We start from the raw sequence: 17542 nt of genomic DNA, 5'->3' as shown, positions 1-17542 counted from the left end.
AAATTATAAGAATGTAAACAAAACTGAAGTAAAATAATAGAACTATAGAATAAATAATGAAAAAGAAAACAATCAGAATACCCCAATATGATAACCAAAAAGTGGATGAGTGGAAATCAGAGAGAAAGGGATGGGAGGTGGAATCAGCCATCAATTCAGCAGCCACCTCCAGTGTGGAACCCAGCCCAGTCAGCAGAACCAAGTCTTCAGGCTCTTGTAGAAGAATAGGAGGGTGGGAGTAGATCTTACCCTGGAGGGCAAGATGTTACAAAGGATGGGTTCTGCAGCAAAGAAAGTTCTTCTTCTGAATCCCGATAGTCGGAGTTCTTTGACCAACAGGATCCATAGTAGGCCCTTTCTGCTAGCATGAGTAGGTGGGCTTCTGCTAGTGGGACAACAAGATGGTTCATCAGGTAGCCTGGACTTATGACATTAAGGTTTTTAAAGGTCATAACCAACACTTGAACTGCACTAGGAAGTAGCCCATAAAGTTTGCGGATCAGAGATATAATATGGGCCATCCTAGGGCCTAAAAGACTGCTCTCACTGCCACACTTTGCACCAGCTGAAGCTTCCAAATTGATTTTAAGGTTATCCCCATGTATGCACTGCAGTAATCCAGATGAGAGATGACTAGAGCTTGAGTGACTAAGCACAGGAGGCTATGATCCAGGAAATGTCACCACTGATGGACAAACTGGAGCTGTGCTAAAATTGTCCTAGTGATTCTCAGACATGAATCCAGGAGAACTCCTAAGATGTGAAATGGGTTTGAATAGGGTAATGCAACTCCTTCTGAACTAAGAATGATCTCGGATCCTTGAGGCTCCATGCACCCAAAGCCACTCTAGTCACTTGCTGAATGAGGTCATAAATAAATCAAGGATAAATCAAGAAATCAAGTAAAGCAATGTTATTATTTTTTATTTCAGTTGATTTATTGCATTGATTTAATAACTTGTAACAATTAAATGTCAGATGATCCTGATCATTAAACATTGGACAAAATGAATGTTTGCTATACTATGCTTTCAAGGGGAAGTTTAATTGCCTAATTAAGTTATTTATATAAATAGTTATTTAAAAAGTATTAATTGAAATTAGAGGATAAATAAGATTGATATGAAATATAAAACTGTTACTCTTTAGGATGTTTTTTAAGCTGTTTTTGTTTTCCTATTATTGTGAAGATAAGACTATATACTAAACTGTATACCGTTTAGTGTTTGAGTGGCCTTTAGAAGAAGTGGAGGAATTTGCAATACATTGTATTACATAGTTTCTTTTCATATAGAGTAGGAGTGTCCAACTGGCGGCCGTATGCGTCACATGCAGGCCACGCCCACTCCAACTCTGTGGATGGGGTAAACATCATGTGATGGCAACATGTCCTGTGAGTTTGGCACCCATGGTATAGAGAAATTAGCTGTTCTACAAAACTCCTAGAGTGGAGGTCATCACTCAATATATACACATAGCACTCTACAATGACAACAGCAAGGCCTTGAATAGGTGGTACAGTATGTAGTATATATAGCTTTTCAACAACCTATGACTTACTTGTAGAACAATCTTAACATTTGTTTTATACGTTGCCACAGTGGGATTTTTTTTTTACCTGCTAGATCACCCAGCTCCTTCATTTTCTCTTGCATTTGGATCTGAAAGATGGGCAGGTAACCTTGTGAAGGTTTCTATTAACTTCTAAACTAATATACATATTATCAAGCAAGACCAGCATGCTTTTTTTTTTTACTAAACAAACACTATCAAGAGTAAAATGTTATTCTACTTTCTTTAATCCATTCAGCTTTAAATTATGAGTAATCAGTAATAACAATAATTGCAGGGGTGCCATTTAACATAGGAATAGTTTACCACTTTTATATCAATTTCACCTTAGTTATGACAGGATGATTTAGTCATTCAGTGGCTACATGGTTTCACTTTAACACACAGGGCTCGTGCAGAGCTTCACCTAAGATGCTCTGAAGCATATGCAGGTGCAAATACAGCATATCTGCAATTTTTAAAGCAGTTTTTTTTCCTCCGAGATCATGTCCCCCTCTGCAGCTGCTGTGCACTCCCCAAAAAATTGACATCTGGTTTATGAAGCTGTTGTGGCCCAGCAGGATCCGGTTGAGCTGCTGATGGGACTCAGATAGCGAGGAACCATATGAGTCTGCCAGGGAAGATGTGAAGGACCCTGGGCAGGGTTCAGACTCAGAGCAGGGACCAAAGAGGCTGGTTGGCCATACCTGAGGCATGGAGCAGTGGGGAGGATCCAGGGCAGTTTGTCCCTGAGGCAAGATTAAGAAGGACGGAGAAACGGAAGCAGCAGCTCCGGAGGCAGACTCAGAGACAATAATTAAGCGCAGGTGGTTGTGGCTTGGCCTCTCCCAAGAGAGTATATAAGTGGAGAAATTGGGAGGGGACATTTGCAGGACACAACCGTTTGAAACAGTATTGCAAAACTCTGTCTGTCTTGCATCTGTGCCTGTTGGATTTTCGGTTGCTGCCAACTATTCTTGCATGTGAGTCTTGTCTGAGCTTTCAGCCAAAGGAGTCGATAACTCCGTGATTAAAGAGTGGCAATCAGCCAAGCCTGTGTCTGGGTGATTCACAGGCCGGGGGGGGGGGGGCAGAACATGAAGCTGTAGAAAGTTGTCATATATGTGCCTCCATTCACTCTAAAATATATTTTTGCCTTGTGCTACACAGCCCATGTAACTTAGTGATCAATTCCTACTGGAAAAAAAAGTCACCTGAAACAATATTAAAGACTCTTCTATGTAAAGACTGTGATTAAAAATGTACCAACTTTATTATTTATTTGCACTGTTCAACACATCTGGGGCAACGTTTTAATGTTTTGGGGAAGTGCTCAAAGCAAAATATGTCCATTAGGTATAGAAGTTAAAAGCATTTATTTCTATATTATTTCTAAAAAGGGAGTAGTAGGAATCACATCACCAAAATTTACTTACTATTCAGTTCTAAGCTCCTGAAGAACTTCAAAGAGGTTTGGGGGACCCATATCTATGCTATGAATTTTTAGTAGCTGTAAACCAGGTACTATAATAATCTTTGAATAACTGAATTCACAGATTCAGCTTTAAGATTAAGGTTTATTGTTTGATCTTAGTGTTATTTGAATATAATTGTAGAATTCAAATAACACTAAAATAAAAAAAAATAAAGTTTAATATGGGAATTCAGTTACTAAGTTTTATATTTTACATATTGTTTTATTTATATTCATATTACTATTTTAAACAAAAATCTAAAAATACAGCTTCTAAAATATGTTCACTTTAAGAGGTTTTAAAAACCTTTGGCTATAGCTATCGTTGTTGTCTAAAAAGGAGGCATTAATGAAAAATGTATAAAAATGAAGACAAAACGCATTCAAAGTATATCAAGAAATTTATACAGACTGATAATATAAATACATTTTGAGATATGTCAAGTGTTTATTTAATGAAATACTTGTGGAAAAAGACTAAATTGATTTCATGTAATATGTATTTTTAGTTAAATATATCAAAGAAAAATACATTTTCTTGGAAGTTATTTCTAATATAACACTAACAGTTTAGTGTTTGGTTTAAATGAAAATATTTTTCAATTAAGTAATATCTTTCCCAAGTAATATTTAACAACTTAAATGACAATCCTATGCCTGTTTACTGAAATGCAAGTCCTATCTAGAGCATTCAACTGTGATGATACCCAGATAAACATAGGCTCCTAAGAATTTCATGTAATATCTGGTATCATTTTGTTTTGTTATTAATAATCACAGTGATGATTGCATTTACTAATTCTGTCCATAATTTTTTTGTGCATTTGCATGTATTTTGTTCCATAGTTAATTGATACAGATTTATAGTGAATAAGAAACACAGGATGCAAAAAATACATACATCTTTGTTTCAAGATGTAAAGAGCAAAGGATAATTTTGAGACTGAAATATTTAGCAGCCACCTATTGGTAACTTATTGAGTGGCTGGAGTGCATTATATCAGCAGCTGCTATAATGGGAGAGAGTTCAAAAGTTTCAGCTATAGGTAATCCTCAACTTAGGACTGGTTGCCTAAGATACAACAGACTCAAAAGAAGTGGCTTATGGTCCATCCTCAAGTTTATAACTGCTACACCACTACCACAGTCATTTGATTGTATTTCAGGTGCTTGGTAACTGCCTCACATTTATGACCAGTTGCAGCATTTCAGAATTACAGAATTATGTTTTGTGACTTATTTGCCATTTTCTGGCAAGAAATGCCCATTGGATAAGCTGGATTTGGATACATGATTTGCTAAATGATTGATATAAAAGCAGCTATAAAATGGAACCTAATGACATGCTGTTTTGACTTATGACTGTAGTGACCTAGGTCCAACATTCAGAACTCAATTGTGGTCTTAAATCAAGGACTACCTATAGTGCAAAATAAGTCATTTGTAAGATTTTTCACCAAAGCTAGTTGCTCATTGCCTACATTCTTAATTAATTAATTAATTTATTTATTAGACACATTTATATGCCACCCAATCCTGAAGGACTCCAGGCGGCTTACAAAAATAAAGAGAAAAAACACATAACGAAACACATAACGAAAGAAACAGTTTAAAAACAGCAACACCTCATACATTCATTCTAATCGGGGCTGGACCTCAACAGTGAGGTCAACAGCCCCAGGCCTGCTGGAACAGCCAAGTTTTTACAGTTTTCCTGAAGGCCATGAGAGTGGGTATGGTCCGGATCATTATTGGTCCATTTCTGTTCATTGTTGAATAATTACAGATATTATCTTTGGCCACACCCACTGGGCTGCCATGTCCCCTTCCTGCTTTGGAGCTGGCAAAAAGTTATGTTGCCTAAAACCTGCTGCCTTCTCCACATGGCTTACTCTGTATCATGTAAAAATAGGTATATATTGTTATTTGTATAGTTTTAAGGGCATCATTCCAAGGGCTGTGATTGTGGTTCACTTAGAAACTCTACTCGCATCCAATATCATTCACCATATTAGCAGTCTATGTCATGTTCTGCATGCTGTCTTGATCTTCCTGGGATCAGTCAAATAAATAATAAAACAAAACTATCCTTTAATTAGCAAGCACACTGCTTTGTTACTCCACGAACTATTTTTTAAATCTTTTTTTGTCCTTACCATTAGCTATTGATTTTTTAAGAAATCATGAAACAATGGATCCACTAATTGACTATTCAATATAACAGTTACTTAATTAGGGCTTTTCTATATTTGGTTGACACCAAGTGATCATTTGGATTTTTGCCCCCAGTAGACAAGGATTTAAAAGCTAGTTTTGAAAAAGGGAATTAACTGGGTGGATTGGTATGGAAGCTACATGCTATCATAAAAACATTACATAAGGAGAAGAAATGAGGAGCCATGGATGTTGGGAGTATTCCCTGTCAGGTAGGCTAAATAAAAAATCTGGCCACCTGGGAAGAGCGGCTGTAATATTTGAGGTGGTGTTTCAGTGCATCAGGAAGGCTGGAATCCCTATCCAGTTGGCTTGAATAATTTAGTCTACCTCAATACTAGATGGCCAATGAGAATATGTCATCAAGACTTATCTTTCAACTAATAAAAAATATGTGCAGTTGTTCTTGGCACCAGCCAATTACTTCCTGAAATTGTTCCAAGTACAGCCAAATTATAGCTTGTTTTGTTAGATTTAGTGAAGAAAGAAACAGATGTGCAGGTGTGGACTGAGAACTGCCAGGATGAGTTTTAGCAGCTGAAAGCAGCTCTTAGTTGTAGTATTGTCTTAGAAGCTTTAGACTTTGAAAAGCTGATCACATTAATCACAGATTTTCAGAGAGGGGCATTGAAGCATTGTTAACACCAAACTCTTCATCCAATGGTGTTCCTAAGAAACTGTTGATAAGAGAATCCCATTCTTCTCAGCAGAGTGGGCTCTGCTGTGGTATGCATCTATGAGAAATTACATTGTTCTCTGTAGAAATGTTGATTTGAACACAAAACTGACTGAATAGTTCTGAGAAGCCCACCATAATAAGTTAGTGTCCTGGAGTCTTATCCCGCAGAAATATAGCTTTAAGATAGAATGACAGATGTGTTGTTCAGATAATTCTTTCAAGGGATCAATAATTATACAACAATGCAAGAAGTGAATCTAAAAAAAAATAAAGATATTGCCAACAGAACTATTTTGGACAACAGTAGCATAGAAATTACCATTGATGAATAAATATTTCACACAGACATATCCATTTATGCTTAACTAATTGCATGTTCTACATTCAGGTAGTCCCTGACTTATAACTGGTTGCTTAGCAACCATTTGAAGTTATGATGGACTCCCTCAAAGATACTTATGATCTGATTCTGAAGTTGCAATGCCTTCCAATCACATGACCACATGTTGAATGCTCAACAGTTGGCTGCATTCATGACTATTTTCAGTGTCTTCCAGTTTTCAGTAAAAATGCCTTATAGTGAACATATGGTTGCCTTATGATCATAGTGGTTGCTTTATGACAGCAGCAATGCCTTAACAACCATTGCAAAAAAAAAGTCATAACATTGAACTGGTCATATTGGTGACCCACTGTATAACCTTAATGACTTACAACTGTAATGGGCAGGTTCCATTATGGTCATAAGTCGAAGGACTGTCTGTATGTTGTGTTAAGACAACCTTCCCAATCGCGACCCTTTAATACAGTTCCTCATGTTGTGGTGATCCCCAACCATAAAATTGGTGTCTCGGGTCCTAAGACCATCGAAAATATGTGTTTTCCTATGGTCTTAGACGACCTCTGTGAAAGGGTCGTTCGACCCCCAAAGGGGTCCTGACCCACAGGTTGAGAACCACTGTGTTGAGAGAATCAGTTCTTAGCATGATCATCCTAGCAGACAGAGCAGTATTTAGCTAACTCCATAATCTTTTAAAAGAGAGACATGTGGTGAATGAGTCAGTCAGCTCCACTGACAGCAAACACATTTTGTTTCTATCCGTATTAATTCATCACAGACAATGAATCTAGAGTTGTAAAAGAGATAGTAATATGCTTTGGCTTACCTGTAAAATCAGATTACTTAAACTCCTCCCTTTTTGCTAGAGAAAAATGGTTTGTTGTTTTGAAAACTAAAGCAGAGATTGGGAATGGAGGCTAAGAAGAAAACCAGTATATCTTCCATGACCCAAGCAGCCTCCAAATTTAACTGACTGGAATCCTCAGGGACTGAAGCCTAGGGATAACTGAGTCAGAGAAAAACCTATTGCACATAAAAAAAATCCTTGGGAAAAAAATCAGTTAGCTAGAAGTATGTTATGTTTAAATCAAATGTATTGCCTTTGATTATTATTGTCTTTATTGAATCTCAGTCATTGTGTGTATTTTATTAAATTGACACCTGTTTACATCAGTTACATCTTTATTACTACCAGTTCAATAGCATGTGGTGATGAGCTGTGGTGGCTCAGTGGTTAGAATACAGTATTGCAGGCTAACTCATTGCTCACTCCAGGAGTTCTATTCTGAGTGGTTCAAGGTTGACTCAGCCTTTCATCCTTCCGAGGTCGCTAAAATGAGGACCCAGATTGTTGGGAGCAATATGCTGATTCGGTAAACTGCTTAGAGAGGACTGTAAAGCACTGAGGAATGGTATATAAGTCTAAGTGCTCTTGCTATCTGCTCGAGAGTATTGTATGTATTTAAAAAAAAATATTAAATAAGTTATTTGCAAAGTAAAGCACTATAAATTTAAATAATAAAGTTATAGAAAAGAATTAAGTAAATAAGAGAAATAAAATGAGAGAGAGAAAAAGAAAAAAATCTTAAGAGTGGTTTCTGATCTTTATAGCAATGATATTTTATATATTCTATATTTTATCCTCTCTCTCTAAGGATACATTATTGGTCTCTTCTTTCCATCTTGTACCATGTCTTATCATTAAACCCATAAATCCCAAGTTCATTTTTTCCTATTTTTAACACACACACACAAATCTTATATTTGTTGTTTTATTATAGATTGTTTTCAAGACCTGCCAATGTCTTGAATAGCTCTGTATTTCTAACTCTTTTGCTAAAAGAATTTTTGCATGTTTCCCTCCCCCTCTTTTAAAATAGAATTTTATTCAAGAATTAATCTCTGAAACATCATAATTATCTAGAATCACTTATATATAATATAAAAAACCATTGTTTCTACATCTCCATTCTATAGCAAAAGATGTTAAATCTTTTGAAAAAACACCTGTAATATGTATATTCAGATCATGACCACTTGAGAAAAAGAGAGAGTGATCTTTATATGAAAATAAAACTATGTATATTGTATTTATGACAGTACTTGAGAAATATCATCTGTGGATAAAATGTTCCTCTACAACTAAATCCATTTTTATGGGAAGGAATGATAGTAATAACCAAGTCTTCTGTGAGTTGATGCTTGATACTGGGAACCTCAAGAATGTAAGATAAACACTTTTAAATCAGTCTAAGGAGGAATAATATTAAATATTCAACTTTTCAATCTTATGTAAAAAAACACTTCTACAAAATTTACAGAGGCATAATTAAGAATATTGGTTTGGAAATGGTCATTCTAGTGTGCATTAAGACAATCTGAAACAAAGATTAACCCACTATATTAAATGCAGCCACAATTCTATATCCATTTAAGTGTGAAAAAGCAATTCTTCAGTAGTGGAGCACATCATTTGTACATCAGTCCCCAGTATCTCCAGAGGGGTTGAGAAAGCTTCCTGTATGAAATCACCAATCAATGTGATATAAGAACATTCTGAACAAAATGAACCCATGATCTAATGAGCTTTTTTTAATTCCTTCCCCAACTAATTTATGGGTGATATCAGAAGGGAGTAAGAATGCAGCCTGCTTATAATGTCCTCAAGAATTCTAGCAAGGAAAGATGAATCCCAGAAATGCCATTATTGCTCAAAAACTGAGTGCTGGTGGCTACAAAATAGGGGAGTTGAAACTTTGGAAGAGAATGCTTTTCTCTGTCAAGAAAATAGTTCTTTTGGGAATATTCTTTCACATTTATAAATTTCTCAAAATTTTACAATACAAGTTGCCCCTCAAAAAGGGTTTTAGAAATAATTTTATTTGAGTATGAGGATGAATAAAATGTCCATATATACTAATATGCATAAAAACATGACAATTTTAAAAATAAGCCATTTTATTGAAGGAGAGATGAAGTATGTCCAAATCTGTCACTCAAAATAATGGATTTTCAATATGTGCTTTCTTTCTCTCTTTTTCTTCACAAATACCTATTATTCTGAATCAAAAAGTTATTATGTGTCACAATTGATTTTCACAGGGTCAAGGAGCGCTGTCAGAGAGGCTCCGGAGTTTTAGCATGCAAGATCTTACCACAATTAGAGGAGAGACCAGCAGCACTGCAATTCCACTGTCTCATGCCCCATCAGTTTCTGCACGGGCAAGTAGCAAGCAGAGTCAGTCGAAAACTTCCAAAATTGCATCAGACGGTATTGGACGTTCAGGTTAGTAGGAGTTGCCTGCAGACTTAATTGTTAAAATTTCCTCCTATCATCAATTATTAAAAATGAACACAAGATGACACAATAACATTGAATTTTGTACTCCCCGAGATCCCAAATAGTTCCAATTTCAAACATACTTTAAAAGGACATTTTTAGAATGAGTTTGTAACCTTCAGTTGGGCAAAACTCTGAGTCACAAGGCAGCAATTTTTAAACCAAGGTACCTCAAACAGATTAACTTACACAATGCTGAGACCCATTGCTCCTGAAGAATGAAATTTGGGAAACTTGTGGCCACTTTAGAGCCACTGCTATGCTGCTGCAGATTCAGCACTACCATGCTGCTTGGTCAGCCAGGGTGATATGATTGTCATTTCTAATGCTCCCTGATAGCATCCCACAATTCAATAGGGAAGCTGGCAGGAAGCACAAACTTAAATCATAGTTGCCCATGCTTCAGGTTTGCAAGGAGCATGAGCAAGAGGGAAGCTAGTAGGGAAGGTTGCAAGTTGTTCGCATTCATGCTGTCTCTCCAGATACTCTGCGCTTGCATTCTGCCAATGAACTGCACATGTCTGCTCACTATATCTGACCTCCAGTATGCTACAAGCTCTTACACCTTTCTGATCTGTAGGGCAGCTCTTGCACACTCCCAAGCACCCTTCCTGAGGATGCAGCATCTTTTGCATAATTCCATTACACCCTCCCAGGATAATATGGTAATAAAGTTAATTCTTCCTTCTTTGGAAAAAGCTGGAGCAGAGATGTTACTTACATTAAACAAAACTGCATGAAAATGTCACACATGTTAATGCTGCTGAAATTCAACTTTGCATGGGCTACGTTTCTTCACCCTTGAACCTACTGATTGTTAAGGAAATAGTTCCAAAATATTTAGCATAGGAAATTACTGCACTTTTTTCTCGCTTCTCCTTGTGTAAAAGACAAAATATACTTCATATATTTCTAGATAACATTTCATCTGTTGGATATTCCCAAGGCTGTTAATTTCTCTCTCAATTCAGTTCTCTCTACTTTCTGATAGTTCAGGCTCAGGGGTGGGTTTCTCGCCGGCCGGCGGCGTCCTCATGCACACGCGCGGAGCACGCATGCATACTAGCGTCTGTGCGATGCTCCAGTTGCTCCTGGAGGATCGCGCAGGCGCTGTATGCATCCTGCGCATGCGTGGAAGTGCAGAACTCCTTGAAACCGGGTAAGGAGCGTGGGCGGGCGGGTGGGCCCTTTGCCGTTCCCGGAAGTTACTTACTTCCGGGTTCGCCGACCAACCAGTTCACAGGGACCGCCGCGAACCGGTTGAAACCCATCCCTGTTCAGGCTAGAAGAGATCAGTCCACAGGCTCTTAGCTGTAGATAGAATCATGTAACTTATTATTTCCTAAATAAAGCTAATTTTTATTTTCTTTCATAAAAGTGCTGGACGAGAATACTTTTTCCATACACTATAGAAAGGTAGTTATGATCCAGTTGTGGGATTCAAATTTTTTTACTACTGGTTCTGTGGGCATGGTTTGGTGGGCATGGTGTAGCTTGGTGGTGTGAGAGTGAGCTTGCATTGAGGATACAAGCATTCTCACAATCCGATGGACCACTTCACGAATCTCTAATTCCTAGGCTGCTTTGGCAATGAGACACACACACACTGCAGACTGGGTGAAAATGGTGGTTTCTGGCTAAACCAGAACACTTTTTATTAGGAAAGTTCAAAGAAAGCTAGTCAGCAGTTTAATACAAACAAAGGATCTCACAGTATGTTACAAATCACTTCTTGATTACACATCCTGGCAGAAAGGCAGGGAGGAGGGACAAAAGGTACTCTTTGATAAGGGGAAATGAGGAGGTATGGAATTGTAAGCTACATTAGGCATATGGGAATGACTGATTTGTTACACGAGGCGACAAAAGGATGCAAGGCTAATTCTGTGTGTTTATATCTCAGATAATAGAGGCCTCTCATCTCTGTGTGTATCTGTGTATTGCTATTCACATAGACACTCGAAATGAATTCGGCTTCCTTATCTAAAGCTTTCCCAGGACTGTTTTCTCCATATGGCTCTTGGCAAATGTTCACTGGGATCCTTTGATCCAGATAGAATTGATCCAGATAGATATTCTATCCTATCCTATTGATCCCAGCTAATTTCACCCAGCCAATTATGGGGTAGTTTCCCACATCTCCTCTTTTTTTATTTTTTAAATGGAAGCAATTGCCATGGGTTGTTTCTTTCTCACAAATCCCCCTTCCATTGGATATCCAGGGATTATTAATTCTGATGTGTTGACACTTATTAATAATGCGTGATGCTTCTGGATAGCAGCGTCCGCAATACTCTGCATAGTGGATCTCAATAATGGTATTATGCATGGCAACATGGTTAATCCCAAAAATATCATCCCAATAAAAAATAAACCTTGCTTCCAATTGTTAAAAATACCTCCAAGCCAACCATCAGTGTCCAATATGCCTTTCCAAGTTTGTACAGGAACATGTGCAGTTTGTATCATAGTTCGAGTTATTTTTTCTATCACAATTCCAGAATCATCAATTTGTATACAACAATTACTAAGATTAAATTTACCACACACTCCGCCCTCGGCAGCGAGCAAATAGTCTAAGGCTAAACGATTTTGCATAATATAAGTTCTTGACAATACACTTTCTTTTGCAAGCTTAGTTAATGCCAATGCAGTTTCATTTGTAATTATTTCTAATACAGCTTGTAATCTAATAATGCGATTTATCATATATATAGGCGTTCTATATCCCCACGAACCGTCTTGTGCCCACGTCGCAGGATCATAATATGCAATAATTCTCTCAGGGGGCCACTCATCATCCTTCCAGTTACCTATTTTTATCCCTTTAGCAAGATCTATTGTACGTTTACGTCTTTCAAGAGTATCATATACAGGGACTCCCAATTTTTGTTTTTTCTCTATAGGCATTAGGAAGAATGATGGTTGAATCGCCCCCAAGATGCATGACCCATACCACCCCGCGGGTAACATATTATAGGCAAAATTACCACATATCCAATATAACCCATCAGGTGAATTCCACACAATAGTATCATTTTCAGGGTCTGAAAGTCGTCGTAACTTAGTTACTTCCAGCAATGAGTTTTCAGGTTTGGTCATATTAGAAACCCAAGTGTTATTTTCCCACTCATTAGAACATTTTTAAAATCCCATAGGTTTATTTCTTTTAGTCTGATTATTTTTATTTCTGGTATAACATATGTGACCTATTATATGAGAGGTAACTTGCCAGGTTTCATTGAAGTTGTTATTAAAGGTGAAGTTCCCTTTCCATTGTGCTATTTCAGTATAATTTGCTTCTTGTACATGCCATGGCCAGCGATCTCCCATAGTGGTTCCTCCACATACAAAACAATTTTTTAACATAAGTTCTGTAGCAACTTCTTGAGCCAAATTAATAAACATATTTTTTGCTTTTGGAGGTGTAGGTAGATCGTTAAGTTTAGCAATCTCCTGCTCATAACTCCAAAAAAACTTTACAGGTTGATTTGTCAATTTTGTTGCTTCAATCTTTACAATAATGTATCCATAAGGATCCTTTCCTGCTTTATCTATACCAATACCATAATGATAGTATCGGGTGCCTAAAGTACCTGCTACCTGCGCAGAAAGGCAGAGTGGTGTGCAGTGATGGGATTGACAATCAGTAGTGACTGGAGTAATAGAAAGATCGAAATTGTTAGGTCCATAGCCACTTGTATACCAATATACACTCGGTTGGGTATAGCCTCCATGTGCTGAAAGTGTCGAGCGAGTGAATAAATATCTATGGTTTTGGATATATGATTGTTCCCACGACTGTCCTCCACAGGTTACCCCTGCGGATCCTGTTCCTTGCCCTATAGCAATTGCTAAACATGTATCAAAACAAACAGTAATGGGTGCCATTCCCTTTGAAACATTATGGGCTATGTACCCTGATAATCTTTGTGCTGTAAGAAATTGATGTTTTAAACTAGATCCTCCTTTATAGCCATAAACATAGATGCTACTTGTTATAGGTCCTACCGCTTTTGGTTCATAACATTGTATCCCATTTGGTGTATGGCACTGATTGTATTGTGTATTGTTATGTGTGCATGGTGGTATTAAAGTTCCATTGCATTCAGGTTTCATAGTATAATATATTAAGGTCATGGAAATTGTTTTGCCTTGTTTGGTTTTTTGTAAAAAGGCTGTGCAAATGTCCTCTTTTATCTCTCTTTTTGTTAGGTGGTGAGAGTTGTCTCCTCCTATCTCTTGTTGATAACTCAATAGTGTTAAGAACCACTCACTAACTGGGGGAAATTTTATACTTGCTCTTGAAGTTACTTCTGTTTTTATCATTTTATTAGGTAACCCTTTTTGGTATTGTGTGCATTGATACCAACCTATAGAATTCTCTGTAATTTTTACTTTAATATGTGATAAACAGCCGTTCTCTTTCGGGTGTGAAATACCTCTCACATTTTGGATTGCCTTTTTGAATTTTGCAGGCAAAAATTGCCATGTAATTAAACACGCTGCAGCTGGATTTTTCAAATAACAAGTTAAGGTAACTTGTGTATTGGCTTCTCCGTATGTATTGTGAGGGTAGATGCATATCCCTTGAGAATTGCAGTTTTCCCCATTGGAGTATGGAATGATCGCTCTTTTTGAGTGGTTGTGTGTGAAAGGAATTTCTTGAATATCCTCCACTATTCCCTTCTTATTTTTGCGTTCATATTCACATGCCCCCCATACAATTAAAAGCACAATTCCCATCCCCAACATCATTAGCAAAAGGTGCAACAGAAAATGCTTACAAGACATCGGAGGAGTCCAAAAATCCCAAAATCCCATTTCCTGTCCAGGCGAAGGTCCTCTGAAAAATGGGCATCGGGGCTGATGTACTCTGGGAACATATGACCGGCCAACGACCTGTTCCGGACGGATTTTCATCTTGAGTACTAAATATCAAAAGAGGGGTCAAGAGATCTTACGTGATAATGGTTATAAAAAAGATTGTCAATAGTTTGTTGTACTGTTGGTGTGATACGAAGTTCAGTGTGAGACGGAGGGATTGGTGTAGTTAAAATATTTCTGAAGATACTGTTCAATTATCACAATGTCACACGGGATCCTGCAGTCAACGCACAGCTCACAGGAATAACAGTGGGAGCAGCAGCAATTCTAGTCGTCTGTTGTTTGAAACAAAAGGGATAGGCTTGCTTCGGGATCCTTTTTATCATCTGTTTTTACTGGTCTCTCATGAAACGGTCGTATGCATCTTCCAGGAACCCACAACACTCTGTCCGGGAGTTGCACAGCAGCGTATCCACGTCCCCAAGTAACGAGCTCCACTGGGCCCTTCCACTGAGGGTCTGGCAATTGTCTGTAATAAACAAGAGGGCGGGGAGAAACTACGCTATGCTGAAAATGTCTTTCCCCAGCTGTGGAAGCTATGGGTGAGCCTGTAAGATTTAAAAAATTCTGTGAGTATAAGGCTTTACTCAAACGGTTTTGGATTTCAGGCAGCCCTGTCTTAAAGGGGCCTTGCTGCTTATCAAGCATCATTTTTAGTGTTAAATTTGCTCTTTCTACAATTCCCTGTCCTTGGGAATTGTATGGGATGCCAAATTTATGGACAATTTTCCATTGATCACAAAAGGTAGCGAATGCAGCGCTACTGTATGCGGGTCCATTATCTGTTTTAATCTCCAGGGGGCTTCCTAAAACTGAAAAAGAGCGCATACAATGGTTGATCACTTGTTTGGTTGTTTCCCCCCGCTGTGGGCTTGCAAAAATAAAACCTGAAAAGGTATCCACTGTGACATGAATATATTTCCAGGGTGCGAAAGAATGGTATTGTGTAACGTCCATTTGCCATATCTCACATCGTTTAATTCCTCGGGGGTTAACTCCCATAAGAATTGCGTTACCTTGCCTGCTACAGGTTGAGCACTGCTGGATAATCGCTACAGCCTCAGTTTTTGAAATTCCAAACATCTTCACTAAGGCTTTTGCATTTTGATGAAAATACTCATGGCTTTCCCATGGAGTTGCAAATCCAATAAAACTTTCCCTAGCGGCTTTGTCTGCATAATCATTTCCCTCTGTTAGCATACCAGGAAGTGACTGGTGACTCCTAATATGAGCCACAAAATATTGAAATTTTCTATCCATAATTAATTGCTGTAACTGTAAAAACATATCTAACAATTGCTTATCTAGGGTTGGTGAAAGATAGGCATCAAACAAGTTATTAATCACTTGGTAAACATACAATGAATCCACAATTAAATTAAATGTTTGGTCTTTTAATTTCTCAAATGCTAATATGGATGCAGCCAACTCAGAACGCTGTGCTGAACTCTGAGGGTGCGTGTGGTAAGTCATCCACTGTCCTGAGATTTGATACACACATGCACCCCTGTTCTTAGTTCCGTCAGCAAAAACTGTAACTGCATTTTTAATTGGCAGTTTACTTTGTAAGGAAGTCAATTGTAAATGTTGTAGATTCAGTAACAAAAACCTATAATCTGTGGGATAGTGGTATTTAATTGTCCCCAAATAGTCACTTAAGGCCAATTGAAGTGCGTCTGATATTTGAAAATATTTTTCCCACCAAGGTAGTGGATATGGAACGTAAAAAGTTTCTGGATCCGTTCCCAGTATAGCTCGAGCTCTCTCTCTTAGCTTTATAATTATCTGGGATAACAATAGAGGTTTTGTTGAAACTGTTTTCCCCGGGCTGTTTGCTAAGTGTATCCATTCAATCACTAACACTTTTTTCTGTTGTGTTTGCAACAAACACCCTGTGGGCAAGTTTTTGGTATTGAAAATAGCAGCTGAGATAGGAACGTGTGAAACCATCCTGTCCACCCAAGTCTTTGTTAGGGCTGCCTCAATCACCCGAATACACTCTTTTTCTTTGTCCCCTATGGTTAATATAGCAGCAGGCTCTTTTCCTCCTGCCAGCAATGCAAATAAAGGTTGTAATTGACTCGTAGTTAATCCCATGTAAGGACGTGCCCAGTTAATTGAACCCAAATATTGTTGTAACTGCACCAAACTACATTTATCCATTTCAGGTAGTTTTGGAATTACTGGTGAGGCATGAGATGTCATGATTCTATGTCCCAAATATAAATATGGTGGCATAGTTTGAATTTTTTCTGAAGCAATTTTAAATCCTTTATCATTAAAATCTTGTATGATCTCTTTTAAAACCTGTGAATGTGCACTCTGTGCATTCTTTTCTATTGCTAGCAAGATATCATCCATGTAGTGGTAGAATAGGATACCTTTATACTTGGCTCTAAAATGTTTTAAAATATTATTAATATAATATTGACAAAGCGTTGGGCTATTTAGCATTCCCTGGGGTAAAACTTTCCACTGATACCTTACTGTTGGCTCACTATAATTTAGTACAGGAATTGTAAATGCAAATAATACTCTGTCCTTTTTATGTAAAGGTATTGAGAAGAAGGCATCTTTTAAATCAATAACTGTTAAAGCATAATTTTGAGGAATGATATTAGGATTTGGTAATCCGCATTGCAGGGGTCCCATGGGACAAATCACTTCATTTATCTTTCTTAAATCTTGAAGCATTCTCCACTTCCCTGATTTTTTCTTAATTAAAAATACAGGAGTATTATAAGGGCTATTTGACAATTCTATTTTTTTATCTAATAACAACTGTTGTACAATTTCTTTTAAGGCTTCTAATTTAACAATAGGGAGGGGCCACTGTTCAATCCAAATTGGGTCATTGTTTTTTAATGTAAGTTTCATTAAAGGGTCCATTTCATTTATTCTTAATACAAAACATTCATTACCATCAGTTCAAAAAGCTATATGTAAGCCAATGAGCTCTATTTTCTTACTGTCTCTCTCCCTCTAGGTCTGAAAGCAGTTACACACACACTTCTTTCTCTCCCCCCTTCTCCTGTTTCCTTCCAAGGAAAGATTCAG

At 37.6% G+C, this 17542-nt stretch overlaps 1 protein-coding gene across 1 annotated transcript in view; it reads left to right on the top strand.

Annotated features, from left to right (window-relative positions):
• REEP1 (receptor accessory protein 1) overlaps window positions 1-17542 on the top strand; it is a 60562-nt gene that overhangs the window by 23962 nt on the left and 19058 nt on the right. The window contains exon 6 of the mRNA XM_032234924.1: window positions 9361-9544. Coding sequence (XP_032090815.1) covers window positions 9361-9544 — 184 coding nt within the window. The remainder of the gene's footprint in view (window positions 1-9360; window positions 9545-17542) is intronic.

Source organism: Thamnophis elegans, chromosome Z, assembly GCF_009769535.1.
Source record: "Thamnophis elegans isolate rThaEle1 chromosome Z, rThaEle1.pri, whole genome shotgun sequence".
Classification (NCBI taxonomy): domain Eukaryota; kingdom Metazoa; phylum Chordata; class Lepidosauria; order Squamata; family Colubridae; genus Thamnophis; species Thamnophis elegans.
Note: the sequence above shows the minus strand (reverse complement) of the source record. Positions and strands in the feature narration are given on the sequence as shown.